Source organism: Thrips palmi, unplaced genomic scaffold (assembly GCF_012932325.1).
Source record: "Thrips palmi isolate BJ-2018 unplaced genomic scaffold, TpBJ-2018v1 HiC_scaffold_3, whole genome shotgun sequence".
NCBI classification, from domain to species: domain Eukaryota; kingdom Metazoa; phylum Arthropoda; class Insecta; order Thysanoptera; family Thripidae; genus Thrips; species Thrips palmi.
Window position 1 is genome coordinate 877,875 of NW_023144630.1, and position 15,119 is coordinate 892,993.

At 56.1% G+C, this 15,119-nt stretch overlaps 1 protein-coding gene across 5 annotated transcripts in view; it reads left to right on the forward strand.

The window, feature by feature from the left end:
* LOC117647938 (protein shank) overlaps positions 1–15,119 on the forward strand; it is a 102,566-nt gene that overhangs the window by 39,326 nt on the left and 48,121 nt on the right. For 4 of the 5 annotated variants that reach the window (XM_034389931.1, XM_034389936.1, XM_034389932.1 and 1 more), the window contains exon 1: positions 15,001–15,099. The exons of the other annotated variant lie outside the window; for it this stretch is intronic. In XM_034389931.1, coding sequence (XP_034245822.1) covers positions 15,042–15,099 — 58 coding nt within the window. In that variant the 5' untranslated portion in view covers positions 15,001–15,041. Of the gene's footprint in view, positions 1–15,000; positions 15,100–15,119 lie in introns of those variants that run through there. 5 annotated transcript variants of the gene reach the window in all.

Sequence of the window (15,119 nt, forward strand, 5' to 3'; positions counted from 1 at the left end):
GTGTGTGTAAGGCAAAGTGAGACAGTTGGCAACACTGCGCACTTTTTATCTCCCACGTCGGGATGCTGAGGTTGGCAGCGAAGACTTTCCTCTGTGTGTGTGTGTGTGTGTGTGTCTGTGTGTGTGTGTGTGTGTCTGTGTGTGTCTGTGTGTGTGTTGCATTGCCTTGGCGCCGCCGTTCTGTGCAGTAAAGCGGGCTAGTGCTTTTGGGGGAGGGGGAGGGGGGGTTGTCTGCCCTGCGGGGGCCTGCTGGCTGCCGGTCCGGCCCGCCCGGTCCGGCCCGGACTGGGCCTGACTGCTCCTGATGGCTTGATATGTGCGGGCGGTCCGGATTAATTTGGGATTGCTTGTTCCGGCCCGGGAAAGGTTTTGGAGGAAAAGGCCCGCGGCTCCTACACTGTGGGCCCCACAAGGCCTCGCGGTAGCCAATCAGATGCGAGGGCCGCACAGTGAGCCACAAGGCCGGTGGAGGCGGTCAAAACTCTAGACGCGTTTTGAGCTCCACAGTCGCTAAATCGGACTCGAAGCGATCGTGTGATCCCACCAATGGATTCCTCGTTCGGAGAGCAATCCATTGGTGGGGTCGCACGTTCTGCTCGAGTCCCATTTAGCGACTCTGGAGCTCAAAACGCGTCCGGTATTGCGACCGCCTCCGCCGGTCTTCTGGCCCACTGTGCTGCATTTTAGAAATTTTCCGAGATATTTTTTCAGCGGTGTAGAAATAGACGCTGTTCACGGTGCTGTTCGCAGCGCTATTTGCAGTGCCGGTCGTCCACAAAGGAGACACACGTCGGGGAGCCTCGCGAGTGAAATCGGACGCCAAAGACGGAAAAAGGAAAAAAAAAGGGACGACGCCGGCAAGAAAAGATGCAGCAGCAACAATAGTAGCCGGAGAGCGTTTGGCGTATAATTTCGCTTCGGCGTATGAGAAGTTTTTGCAGCGGCCGCAGCGGACTCTCTCGTGGTCGCCGCTCGGCCGGCCGCGCCGCACGCCTTACAGTGGGTCAGATAAGAACGGTGGCGGTCAAAATCCCAGACGCTTTTTGAGCTCCAGAGTCGCTAAATGGGACTCGATCGGAATGTGTGACCCCACCAATGGATTGCTTTTCGAACGAGGAATCCATTGGTGGGGTCACACGTTACGTTCGAGCCACACTCAGCTACTCTGGAGCTCAAATGTGTCCTAGAGTTTTGGCCGCGCTCCACCGGTCTTCTGGCCCACTGTGGAACAGAGGGAACATTATTTCTCCCGGAAATCGAGAAAGTTGCTGTTGTGTTTCCGTACCGGATTACACGGTGAAAACGGTTCCTGGTTTTCCCAGGAACCTCCTGGAAATCGCCTATGTCTTCGCCATAGGGCTCCTGGGAAAACCAGGTACCGTTTTTACCGTGTACTCATTAAGCATTAAGGTCTCTGTTGTGCGACACCGGCGTTCAAGTCCTCGACCAGGCAGCACTACGGGTACCCAACTTCGCGCGCTTGAATCCGCGCGCGTGTGTGTGTGTGTGTTTGCGTATGTGTGTGCAGGATTGTTTACGTGCCCTAAATGAACCCGTTGTTTATTTTTCACGAGATCTCACACTGTTTTTAAAGTGCTCGAACTTTGCAAAACGTTGTGCAAAGGATTGAGCGCGCACGGACTGGGGTCGGTACGGACCCGAGCTGAGGGTCTGAAGGCCGGGCAGGGCGCACCAGCGAATTCCCCGTTAGTGGAAAACGGCGCCTGCCCCAATTAATAAGGGGGCTGAGAGAGAGAGAGAGAGAGAGAGAGAGAGAGAGAGAGAGAGAGAGAGAGAGAGAGAGAGAGAGAGAGAGAGAGCGCTGCTGGCGCCCAGGCCGACCTTTCACGCCAATTTCGGAGCGCGGCCTCTTCGGTCTGCGTTTTGGGGTCCCCCCCCCCCTCTAGGGCTCACAGTGGACCGATGGAGGCGGCCAAAACTTTAGACGCGTTTTGAGCTCCAGAGTCGCTAAACAGTACTCGAACCGAATGTGTGACCCCACCAATGGATTCCTCGTTCGGAGAGCAATCCATTGGTGGGGTCACACGTTCGCTTCGAGTCATATTCAGCGACTCTGCAGCTAACAAAGCGTCTAGAATTTTGGCCGCCTCCACCGGCCTTCTAGCCCACTGTGGAGCGTCACTAGAGCGCCCGAGCGATTCAAGAGCGCGGTTAATAACTTGATTTCCGAAAACAAATGGGGCGTCAGGGGACGGCGCGCCACGGCGTGGGCCGACGGGCGTATGAGCGATGCGAGCTATTAGAACGCGGGTCGAGCGGGCACTGGCAAACACGTCCCGCAAACCGAAGTCGCTCTCGTCGCTCTGTCTCTCTCGCACCCTCACGGGACGCCCCATGGGTGCGAGAGAGACAGAGCGACGTCATAAACGACGCGGAATCAGTGTGGTGGATTTATCACGCTCTCGGAGGCGAAATTTGATCTCCTGAATCTTTGGCCCGCATCGCCTCGCAACGCCTCGCGCCTCGCGGTGGAGTTACTTACAGTGGTCATGCCGCGGAGCAGTGTTCCGCACGATGTTCGATAATCTGATCGGGTATTGCCGGAACGGTTCCAGGGGCCAGTCGTTTAGGCCAGCGAGAACGCCGAACAGTGGGCCAGAAGGCCGGCGGAGGCGGTCAAAATCCCGGACGCGTTTTGAGCTCCAGAGTCGCTAAATGGGACTCGAACCGAACGTGTGACCCCATCAATGGATTGCTCTCCGAACGAGGAATCCATTGGTGGGGTCACACGTTCGGTTCGAGTCCTGTTTAGCGACTCTGGAGCTCAAAACGCGTCTGAAGTTTCGGCCGCCGACAAGCGTTTCTAGGCATTCTGATGCGTTTGAAAGTGTGTTATTTTTTTTTTCGCGTGCATCGGTCTGTGCTTCAAACGCGCGGTCTGCTTACACTGTGAAAGCTTTTCACACGACGGGCCGTGAGGCCGACGCGCATCTTGACACCTCATCGCTCAGCTAAGCGGTTCTTGTTGTTGTTTGTTGTTGTTGCCGCCGAAGGTTGCAGTTTGTGATTCATTTCTCCTAAGTTAAATGGTTTGTAATGATTGGCGCGATTTGAGAGTGCGGTGGCGCCTGCAGCGGCTAGGCATGCACCCCCCTCCCCCTCTCTCTCTCTCCTCTCCACCCCCCTCCCCCCGCGGTTGCCCCGCGGCTCTGTGGCTTGCAACTATTCCCGCCGGTAAGTCGGTTCTATCTGATTTTGCGCGGGAAACACACGACTGCCTCCACGCCCCGCGGGTGCGAGGGAGACGGCGCGATGCGGAGCGGGCCGTGCTTTTCGAGTGATGGAGTGAGATGGAGGCGGTGTGTGACCGCCGCGGCCTTGTCGAGGCACAGTGGGCCAGAAGACCGGTGTGGCGGCCTAAATTCTAGACGCGTTTTGAGCTCCAGAGTCGCTGAATGGGAGTCGAACCAAACGTGTGACCCCACCAATGGATTGCTCTCCGAATGAGAGCTCTCACACGTTCGGTTTCAGTCCCATTTAGCGACACCGGAGCTTAAAACGCGTCTCGAGTTTTGGCCGCCTCCACCGGTCTTCTGGCCCACTGTGAGAGGCCGGCCAGTGCTTGGCCAGGACGCGGGTTCGGGACTGAAGGCTGATGCCGAGAGTCCTATCGTCGCTCTGTCTCTCTCGCACCTCTTCGTTACGCCCCATCGGTGCGAGAGAGACAGAGCGACGAAAAGGACTCTCAGCCTGCTGCCGCACTGATAAGTCTAGGAGGGCGGCCTTCCAAGGCAGCGCGGGGCGAAGCGTATCCGGCCGTTACTCGAAAAGAAAAATAATAATAGGAAAACTGGAGTATTTTGTAGTGATTTCGGCAAAAATTGGTGGAGATAGTCACTTTCCTTATTTTTCTCATTCTATTTTTTCCCATAAGGGTGCGTCCCTGAATTTGGTTAAGGCAAACATGCCGCACTTCTGGTTCTCTTTGCAATTCTAGTTGTAACGGGAGGGGAGCTCGCCCCCCCCCCTCTCTCTCTCTCTCTCTCTCTCTCTCTCTCTCTCTCTCTCTCTCTCTCCCTCTCTCTCTCTCTCTCTCGCTCGCATTTCTAGCACCGCAGTATGCCAGTAAAATTAGTCCATAAAGCGATGGCCTGGTCTGGCTAACCGATGTGTAACGGTATGCTACGGCTCTTCGGTATGCGAGTCTTCAAGTCTTTATTCGAACAATTACCCGGAGAACAATAACATTCGAACTTGAACGAAACTATCGTCTTTAGTCACGTGTTTTGTGCCTCATTTCGGCGTTAAGCTCATCGCTCTGCAGTGGGTCAGAAGGCCGGTGGAGGCGGTCAAAATACTAGCCGCGTTTTCAGCTTCAGCGTCGCTAAATGGGACTCGAACCGAACGTGTGACCCCACCAATGGATTCCCCCTTCGGGAAGCAATCCATTGGTGGGGTCACACGTTCGGTTCGAGTCCCATTTAGCGACTCTGGAGCTCAAAAAGCGTCTAGAATTTAGGCCGCCTTCACCGGTCTTCTGGCCCACTGTGCGCTTTTCGACCAACTGCTGACCATGGATCGAAACGATACAACCGCTCGCTTGCTAAGAATTGTTTTCATTTTCCCACTAAAATATGGTTTTGTCCTCGCCGCGGGTAAGGACGTTTGTATATCACCTCTGGCGCAGCGAGACGCATGATGGAACAGCGAAAACACTTTCGCCTTTCCCTGTCGGCAGAGATGGATACAAACAGACGCTCACACACACACACAGACGCACACACACAGACGCACACACACACACACAGACGCACACACACACACACACACACACAGACGCACGCACACACGCACATGGACGGAAGCTCCCGCCAAGCATAAAATGGGGGAGAAAATGAATTGTATCGCGCGATAATGCAATAATAACCGCACTAGAGTTATCGCTGTCGATCCGGAATGCAGCTTGTGTGTGTGTGTGTGCGCGCGCGCGCGTGTGTGTGTGTGTGTGTGCGCGTGTGTGTGTGCGTGAGGGGATGCGGTCTGCGGTGTAAGCGTGCGCGTTCACTTTGATACCGTCTGACGATCTTCTTTCTCTCTCTCTTTCGTTTTCCAGGTGAGAACGGCGAGCTCCCTGATTGGGCGGAAGGCGGAGAAGTGAGAGAGCAACACCTTCGCGGAGTGTTTCTCTTCCGGGGAAGCCCTCGTCGCCTCTCTCTCTCTCTCTCTCTCTCTCTCTCTCTCTCTCTCTCTCTCTCTCTCTCCCTCTCTCTCTCTCTCTGTTCGAAAATGCCCCCATTGGGAGACGGTCGCGTGGCTGGATTGCAGGGTTTATTTCTTCGTAAGTCAACCGAGGGCACTACTGTGCCTCTGTGTGTGTGTGGGTGTGTGTGTGTTAGTGTGTGTGTGTGTGTGTTGTGTGTGTGTGTGTGTGTGTGTTAGTGTGTGTCGCGCGCGCGGACAGCACAACAGGAAGGTACATATATTTTCATTAAGGACTCCCCCTCCCGCGCCGTCCGGTTCGCGCAGGCTCGCGCAGGACGACCCGTGTGTGTCCCTGGGGATGCGATGGGGAGCTGGAGGCTGCGGGAGGCGCGAAGGGAACACTTTTTGGTTACAGATGTCATCGTGAATAATATAGCAGAGTGAAACGGGGAGGTCGCGTGGGTTGGCGGGGATTCTCTCCGGTGTCGCAGCACAGCGGTGGAGCGGCCAAAACTGTAGACGCGTTTTGAGCTCCAGAGTCGCTAAGCAGGACTCGAACCGAACGTGTGACCCCACCAATGGATTCCTCGTTCGGAGAGCAATCCATTGGTGGGGTCACACGTTCGGTTCGAGTCCAATTTAGCGAACTCTAGAGCTCAAAACGCCTAGAGCTTGGCCACCGGTCTTCTGACCCACTGTGCGGGGCCTTCACTACAGGCCGTTTCGTATTGGCGATTACGGTCCTGCGATGGCGAAGCTCCTCCCGACGTAGATTGGCAGTGTGGGCCCGGCGAGGCCCTGGCGGCCCGGGCTGGAATTGAACGCCCTGGCCGTCGAGCAGTGCTAGTTGAACTCCAGCGAGGTCGAGCCAATCTGCAGACTGAGAGTCTCGCTCTGTCTCTCTCGCACTCATACGGGACGCCCCACGAGTGCGAGAGAGACAGAGCGACGTGCTGCACGGCGGGGCCATCTGTCCCTCCACCTCCTCGGACACGTGGGCCGACTGACTCGCCCGTCTCGCAACATTGGCAATCTCGGTTTCTAAGTGACATACGGTCAACGATGGCCGACCCCGTAAAACCTCCGAAAGGCGAGCAAACCTATGAAAAAATACAGGTAAAAACGAAACATAAATTTACTTGGGAATAGATTGTGATCTTCTAGGTAGAGATGCTGGCCGAGGTGTACAGAAACTTCCAAATTTTTGTAATGAACATTCGCTTAAGTCGAGACCGCATGAGTTGCCCTAAGGACAAGATCCCATTTTTTTGGCGGTTTTCTAGAACGTACAGTACTACAGACGTCCAAGCAATGAAACACTTAAAGCACGTCGATTTTCGAAAAATTTCAAATTTCCCTTTGTTGGGCTGTTGGAAGTGTAATTATGAACGCAAGGGTGATGAATGGTGAGCTAGTTCGTGCGTCTGTCGACCGGTCGGCCGCCTGACCCTGGGCTGCAGACGGAGTGCCTGTCGCCGCTCTGTCTCTCTCGCACTCCAACGGGACGCTCCACGAGTGCGAGAGAGACGGAGCGACGAGGACGACTCTCGGAATCAGTGCGGCTCGATTTATAACGTGCAGACACCTGCGCTTGCAATACGGTGACCCGGCCGGCTACCGGTTCGTGAGGGAGAGAGAGAGAGAGAGAGAGAGAGAGAGAGAGAGAGAGAGAGAGAGAGAGAGAGAGAGAGCACCGCGTGCCTCCTCCATTCATTGGGCATTAGTGCCCATTCAGCCCCGCGACCTTCAGTGTCCTGGGGACGGTCCTGGGGGTGCTGCATCCGAACGGGTCGCTCACTGCGTCTCTCTCTCTCCTCTCTCTCTCTTTCTCTCTCTCTCTCTCTCTCTCTCTCTCTCTCTCTCTCTCTCTCTCTCTCTCTCGCCGATTCATTGCACCGCACTGGGCTGCTTCCTGTGTGGCAGAGCGTGTATGACACGGAGCTAACTTGACCGAAAAACAACAACACAACTAAAACGCTCTCCGAATTGAGGCTTCAATATCTCTCGAACGGTGAGTGTTGGGCACTTTGCGCATGAGACAACTGCTTATTTCGATTTCCGATGTTTTTTTTTTTCTCGTGCGTGACCCCTGAAACGCGCACTGTTTGGAAGGTAAAGGCCTTTTTCGTTTTGTTTTTGTTTTCGTGTTGGCACTGCAGGTCGTTGCGCGCTGTGCTGCGCCCCCAGCCGTGTAAACGCTGGACCGCGTTGTTACGCCGCTTGCGTCGAGGCGCGTGCGCTTAGCGCCGCTCCGCTGGCCGTACTGGCCGCACTCACGCAGGTGGCCCGGGTTCGAATCCCGCTCGGAGGAGGTTATTTCTTTTTCTGGATCGGAACTGCGTGGATCGGAACTGCGCGGTAGGCGCCGCCAGCCATCATGATGCAATGGGATGCGCCGCGCCGCTCTGCTATCTGTCTCTCTCGCACTCGTGGGGCGTCCCGTTGGAGTGCGAGAGAGACAGAGCGACGAATAGCAATCCTTGCCGTCTCTGTTGCACGCGCTTCCGGGAATCCAATATGAATACGGATCCGCTACGTCGCTCTGGTAGTCTGATTAGCAGCGCCGCTCTGTCGCTCTGTCTCTGTCGCACTCACGGGGCGTGCCGCTAGCGTGGAAGAGAGACGGCGACGAAACGGCGGTTTTCTCAGCTGGTGGTCCTTCGCTTGGGGTGGTCCGGCACGGCAGCCCAGCCACCGGCTGGACAGCACTGATGCTGCTGATTCGAAGACTGGACATTCGCTCGACGCGCAGAAACAGTGCATGACGGTGTTCCAGGCAGACACTGGCGTTCTAAAATTTTCACTTTAAAATTGCCAATTTCAGAAATATTTTCGAATTCTATCCTTGTTTCCTTGCGCTTTTCAGTTCCTGGCAGGACTCCAGGTAGGACTTCAGGCAGGACTCCAGGCAGGACTTAAGGCAGGACTTAAGGCAGGACTTCAGGCAGGACTCAAGGAACGCAGGACTCTAGGCCGTCTTACGGCCAACCAGGAGGAACAGACTTATTTTTGTCAAGTTCACTGTTTTTCGTAGTTTGCCTCAGCCATGTCCCAGCAGTCAAATAAACGGCAACTTTGGGAATGCTGCAGTTTTTATTTCCCCGTTCTGCGGACTGCGCCGCGGGTTCGCGTCCCGCCGGAGGGTCGTTTCCTCGCTCTTCTTTTTGCCCAGGGGGACGACGGCCCGACGGCCTGCCGGGTCGCACCGCAGTGCTTTATGTTCGCGCTTTGTGGAGCGTGCCAGATTGATGCTGTTTGTTCTGGCATTCCTGGAGCCAGCCTGGAGTCTGCCTGGAGTATTGCCTGGAGCCTGCCTGGAATTTGTCTGGAGTTTGCCTGAAGTCCTGCCTGAAGTCCTGCCTGAAGTCCTGCCTTAAGTCCTGCCTGAAGTCCTGCCTGAAGTCCTGCCTGAAGTCCTGCCTGAAGTCCTGCCTGAAGTCCTGCCTGAAGTCCTACCTGAAGTCCTGCCTGGAGTCCGGCCTGGAGCCTGCCTGGAGTTCTACCTGGAGTCTTGCCTGGGCCTGGAGTTTGTCCAAAGCCTCCTGGAGGCTCGCTGGGGGCCCGCCCGTGCGGACCCCCTCCTGGAGCTCATCTTGGCCCTCGTGACGCTCCCGCCCTGCGTGAGAAGCCCCCTGGAGCGGTGCCTTTTGGAGCCTCCAGTAGGCCCCAGCAGCCTCCAGGAGCAGCCTTCAGGAGCAGCTCGTTCAAGGACCTCGTTCCAGGATACTTAAGGATGGCCCCTCTGAATGGGCGTTGGCAGCCCTTCCAACACCTCGCTGGGCTCCCCGGGGACGCCAGTTAAAGGGGCCGTCCATAAGTCACTCTCACCGTTTTTGGACTGACCCGCCCATTGGCGAACCCACGCCCTGCTCTCGATGCCGACCACTGCGCTTGCGAAAAGGCGCGCGACGCCGGGACGCGAACCCGCGACCCGACGGTCAGTCAGGAAAACCGCAGCGCGGCGACTGGGTTGCACAAGCAGGCCTCTCGCATGCAGTCAGAGCAGCGGTGCGGCCGTGGATGCCGGCGGTGGTGCACCTAGTGTCATCTTTACGATGCCGGCGTGCACCGGCCGTGCCCCTCGGTCTGACTGTCTGTCCGACTGTCTGTCGGTCTGCCCGCATTATGTCGTGAGGGCATATAACGACCAACGTACCTGCGCGCGCGCGCGCACACACACACACACTCACACTCACACACACTCACACACACTCACACACACTCACACACACTCACACACACTCACACACACACGTACACGTACACAGTCTGTGGTATTTCATAATAATGCTCATTATTAAAATGTCATCAGCACACAGGCGTTATGCGTAGGAGACCGGTTTGGCAGGTAGTGCAGCGGACGGTATGCGGCAGGCCAGCGGGTACTGGTGGTGCTAGCGCGCTAGCGGTGTGGTGGCTGCCCGGTGGGTACCTGGTATTCAGCGCTCGCGACCCGCGGCGGCGTTAGTGCCATCAGCATGCGCACCACAGTGGATTTGCCAGAAGACCGGCGGAGGCGGCCGAAACTCTGGACGCGTTTTGAGCTCCAGAGTCGCTAAACAGGACTCGAACCGAACGTGTGACCCCACCAATGGATTGCTCGTTCGAAAAGCTGGCCTCAGTAAAATTGAATTTATAATATTTTTTCACAGAGTCAATTAACACGCGCTTGCCGTTATGTCTTTACAATTTAGCGCGAAAGAACAAAAAAATCTTGCTTTTCCGGGATGCCTTTTGTCCATATGACCGGCGGCGCGTGCCGCCATGCGTGTGTGTGTGTGTCCGTGAGAAGCACAATGCCAAATCTCCTTTCACGTCCTCCCTCCTTTCTTTTCATTTTTTTCGATAATTCTTTCAAATAACGAGGAAGGCGGGTGTGGGTCTGGTACGTGATGTGACTGTGTGTGTGTGTGTGTGTGATGGGACATGTCCCGTCTTTTGAATAGGATTTGAAGGGAAAGGGGGAGGGCCACTGGCAATGGCGATGACGATGCAATGGGGCGTTCTCTCTCTCTCTCTCTCTCTCTCTCTCTCTCTCTCTCTCTCTCTCTCTCTCTCTCGCTTTCTCTCTCACCTTTCAACAATGAATCCCTCCTAATGCGAATGACGGAAGCGCCTGCGTGGGCGCGGGTAGGCAACCAGGCAGCACGTCGTTGGAGCGCGTTGCCTACCCGGCACGATCCGGGCGGCGGAGAGGTCGACCGGTGTGGCCCCGTTGTATCTCGTCGCCGGACGCTGGGAATCCTCGGTCGTCCTCATTCATGTTTGCCAACAGGACAGACGGATAGACAGACGGACAGACAGACGGACAGACAGACGGACAGACAGACGGACAGACAGACGGACAGACAGACGGACAGACACGAACAGACAAACAGACAGACAGACAAACAGACAGACAGATACACAGACACACAGACAGATAGACAGACAGACAGACGAACAGACAGACAGACTGACGGACCGACCGACGGACAGACGGACAGACAGACGGACGGACAGACAGACGGACAGACAGACAGACAGACAGACGGCTTTAGGCGCTGCCGCCGCCTCCGTGCAGACAGACAAATATGGCGGCGCCCCGTTCTCGCGGCGGAAACATGAGAAGCGACGCTGACTGAGCCGCGAAGCCCGCGAAGCCGCGACGCGGATTGGTCGTGTTTCTCGCTTTCCACGCCGCTGCCGCGTCGCTGCTGCTCTTGGAAATTGCGACACCGGTAGCGCCAGCAACAAAAACTTAAAAGAAAAAACGCACCATTAGTCGACAACTCTCAAAGAAAATGAAATTTAAGACTGATCTTAGAAGAAACTGTGGAAAGTTGTGGTGAAAAACATGACAATAGACTTAAAATTTAACAATAATGTGACACCGGTAGAGCCACTAACAAAAAACAAAAAATAAATTTCCACTTCTCGCTAGTAAAACTCCAAAGAAAATGAAGTGAAGACGTATGTGAAAATCAAACTGGGTACAGTTGTGGCGAAAAACGTGAAAATTGAGAGCAACTTTAACGATATTCGCAAAAAACTGAAAGTTGTTGTTTCGGCCGGAATGTTGGCGTCCTGGGCTGGGCTGGCCCTTATCGCGACTGCCCTGCACGCGCGGATTTATTAACCCGAGCTGCTGTTTCACTATCCCGGCTCGGCCGGCTCGGCGCGCGCTGTCTTCCCCGTTCCCTTAATTGGCTGCACCGGCTGCGGGCTGCAGTGCATGGCAGTGCAGGCACCGCCAGATAGCCCGTTCCATTCAGACAAAACACTTAACTCTTCCCCGACTCGGCCGCACCCTCCCCGGCCGCAGCGCCTGCGCTTCGCTGATAGTGTTTTTAATATTGGTTCCTTCTTTCCCGCCGTGCCACAGTAGGCTAGAAGACCGGTGGAGGCGGCCAAAATTCTAGACGCGGTTTGAGCTCCAGAGTCGCTAAATTGGACTCGAACCGAACGTGTGACCCACCAATGGATTGCTCTCCGAACGAGGACTCCATTGGTGGGGTCACACGTTCGGTCCGAGTCCTGTTTAGCGACTCTGGAGCTCAAAACGCGTCTAGAATTTTTGCCGCTTCCACCGGTCGTCTGCCCCACTGTGCGTGCCGGCTTCGCCACGTGACAAAGTTCACTGGAGAGGCGGACTGGCGGACGGACGGACAGACACGGAGGTGTGAGCAGCAGGTGCTGCGACATGCGGTCCTTACTCGGGACGTTATGTCATGGCTGATCTTGGCATTATAAAAAGATGCATTGTCCGCGTGGCTGGACGGGCTGACGGCGCGCGGACGGAGCGACGCATGCCCACAGGAGGCTCGGGGCCGCCGTCGGACTCGAAACCTTTTGTTTTGGTGCTTGGTGGACCGTCGTTGTGTTTGGCACCTTCAGGTTAGGTCACCCCTCACGAAAGATTTGATTTACCATGAAGAAAATATCGTGCAGCTGTTAAAAGTTTGTTGGTTTCTGGCAGTGATGTTTGCCCCGTTGCGTCCACTCGGTTTCTGCTTGCGACGCTTGACGGGATTGGCCTGGCGCCGTGGCTCGTCGCGTTGCGTTGGGGGCTCGCCTTCGCGACGTGCCCGCGACACGAAGACACGACTTTGGTGACCGCCTTCCTGGCGCACGTGACACGAATCCTCCCCCCTCCCCTCCGCCTTCCTTACGCGTTCGGCGGCGCAACGCGTTCCCTACAAGGCGCGCTGCCCCGCCCTCGGCTGCCCTCGGCCGCGGTGCGGCTACGCCGGCTACTCGCGCTCATATAGTGCACAACCTTGGCCAGGCGAGCGGTGCACAAGGATCGTTTTTTCGTCCGCTCCGTTTCTATCGGGCTGTCGGGGCGTCCCGTGGGAGTGCGAGAGAGACGGAATGACGAACTGATTCTTCGGAGTCGCTCGGCTGGACCGGCCTCGGGCTTCGGCGCCACGAAGATTGCCGCCAATTTCTCGAGAGCGCCGCACAGTGGGCCTGGAGACCGGTGGAGGTGTCCAAAACTCTAGACGCGTTTTCAGCTCCAGAGTCGCCAAATGGGACTCGAACTGGACGTGTGATCCCTCCAATGGATTGCTCTCAGAACGAGGAATTCATTGGTTCGGTCACACGTTCGGTTCTAGTCTCACTTAGTGACTCTGGAGCTGAAAACGCGTCTACAGCTTTGTCTGCTTCCACCGGTCTTCTGGCCCACTGTGCGGCGGCCTTGAGTGCAAGATGCAGAGCACGCAGAGCGCGCCTGTGAGGGCTTGGTGTCCGTCCGCATTGGAGGTTGTGTTTCAGATCCAGTTCCCCTCTGCTCTGTTCGCTAGCGGAAACAGCTAGTTAGCGCCTTCGGGCTGAGCGCGCGATGCGCGATGCTGCGGGACGCTTTTGGGCCGGAGCCTGGAGCCAGGGGCACGGGACAGACGGAAATGGGAAGAAGCAATTCCGACTCGCAGGGACTTGTAGCGGCTACGACGAACGGGTGTGATCGAGTTCCAGACTCGGGGACTGCCACACGCTCCCATGGTGCCCAGCGTGGAATGGTTTGCAGGGTGCTGGAGCGTGGCGGTGCGGACAGAAAGACTGACGGACTGACAGGCAGACAGACAGGCAGCTCCGGTGCGTGCGGGAATACAGTGGCGTAGCCGAGCCCTTCATTAGTCGCGCAAAACCCACGGAGGGCCTGCGGGCGAGGCCAGCACGAATTGGGCGGCGGCAGCAAGAAAAGGAAAAGTTTTTTCTCTTTCGAATGGCAAATTACGCAGTTTGTACCCAGATCTCAGTGGGCCAGAGGTCCGGCACCGGGGGCCCAAATTCTAGACGTGTTTTGAGCTCCAGAGTCGCCGAATGGTACTTGAACCGAACGTACGACTGCACCAACAGATTCCTCGTTCGGAGAGCAGTCCGTTGGTGGGGTCACAGGTTTGTTTCAAGTCCCATTTAGTGACTCTGGGGCTCAAAACGCGTCTAGAATTTTGGCCGCCTCCACCGGTTTTCTGGCCCACTGTGCGGGACTGGCAGAGTCAAAATAAAAACCCGCGATTTTTCTGAGGAATTTTTTCTTGTTTTGATTTGCTTTGTGACTAGTTGGTCACGAGTCATTTCTCTTCGGGGTGCTCCGTGGCGGCGATGTCGGGCGATGCAAAGCGGATAAGGCGGCCCGCCATTGTCGCCGGGTAATTGTTGAGCCGCTGGAGTCCAGGCTGCTCGAGTCTGGAGTCCAGCGAGGCCTGGGCGCCTAGATTGACTGCTGCACTTGCAGCCCGTGCTGGCCCCGCCGGCCCCGCCTGCCTGGCAGGCACCTCGCCGCGTTGCGCGACCCGCTGGGGATCCGCTACCACGTAGAGCACGCCGGACTCGATCACAGAGATGCAATCGGTGAACCTGCTGGCGAGCCTCTGCAGGCTGACTCCGAGAGTCGTTTTCATCGCTCTGTCACTCTCGCACCTGCAAGAGGCGCCGCTCGCGAGTGTGCGCGCGCCAGAGCGACGGAAACGACTCTTGGAAACAGAATCCTGCTAGCCTGGAGCGTTCATGGAAGCCCCGCGACTGGAGTAAGGGCGACGTCAGTGGATTTGGACGGGGTGAATGTGAGCGTTTGAGGCCCGCAGTCCTCTCACAGCCAGAATTAGGTGTTTGAAACGACTTTGTTTCGACGTAGAATCGATGGAAAATGCACTGAACCGATTTTTTCGAAACCTAACTTTAATGGCCGTAACAAATAACAAATGCTCATGCAGACTCGTTTGAAAGGAGGACTCCACACCCAAAAGAGACTTCATTTATTCGTTTTCTTTTTTTTTTAATATTAAAGTCTTAGTGCATGAACATTCACAGATGAACAAGTTTTTCTTGCAGAAAACTCACTGCGTCTTTCAGTTCTGTATGAATACATCGGCGTCGTTTTCGCCGCCGCGGAGAGAGACCGGCGCTGACCAAGGTGCAAAGTATCGGTGCCCTTGTCTCCAGTCGGCATCGTATCACGACGGCGTGAGCAGTCGGCGCGCCCAGACTGCCTCCGCCATTGTGGCGGGGGCGTGGTGCCCTGCTCGCTGCTGCTCGCCGCGGTGGCACCACTGTGGCGCGCGGCATACTTCCCCATATTCCGTGCGAATCTCCCACGGCATGTGTCGGCAGCTTCTCGGCCGGCCCAGACGGCCGGCGCCGGGACAGGAGCGGAACCTACAAAAAGTTTAAAAAGGAAAAATGCGCTCTCGAAATCCGCTGAGGGAACGGTGCGCAATAACGCAGTGACGAACGGTGTGTCAATCCTTCCCCGCACTGGTGGTTAGTGTGACGGCAGTCGGACAACCGCTGCTTTGCTGCAAACAGTGAGACGGCCGGCTTCTCTTTTGACACCGAAACGGTCTGGATCCAGACCACCCTAAGCAAAAGATGTCTGCACCTAAATTTTAGCAATGATTTCTCATTGGATCTTATTTTTGGCTTGGGTTGACTTACCAGCGTCCATTTTGGGTGAGTATGAGAGTTAACAC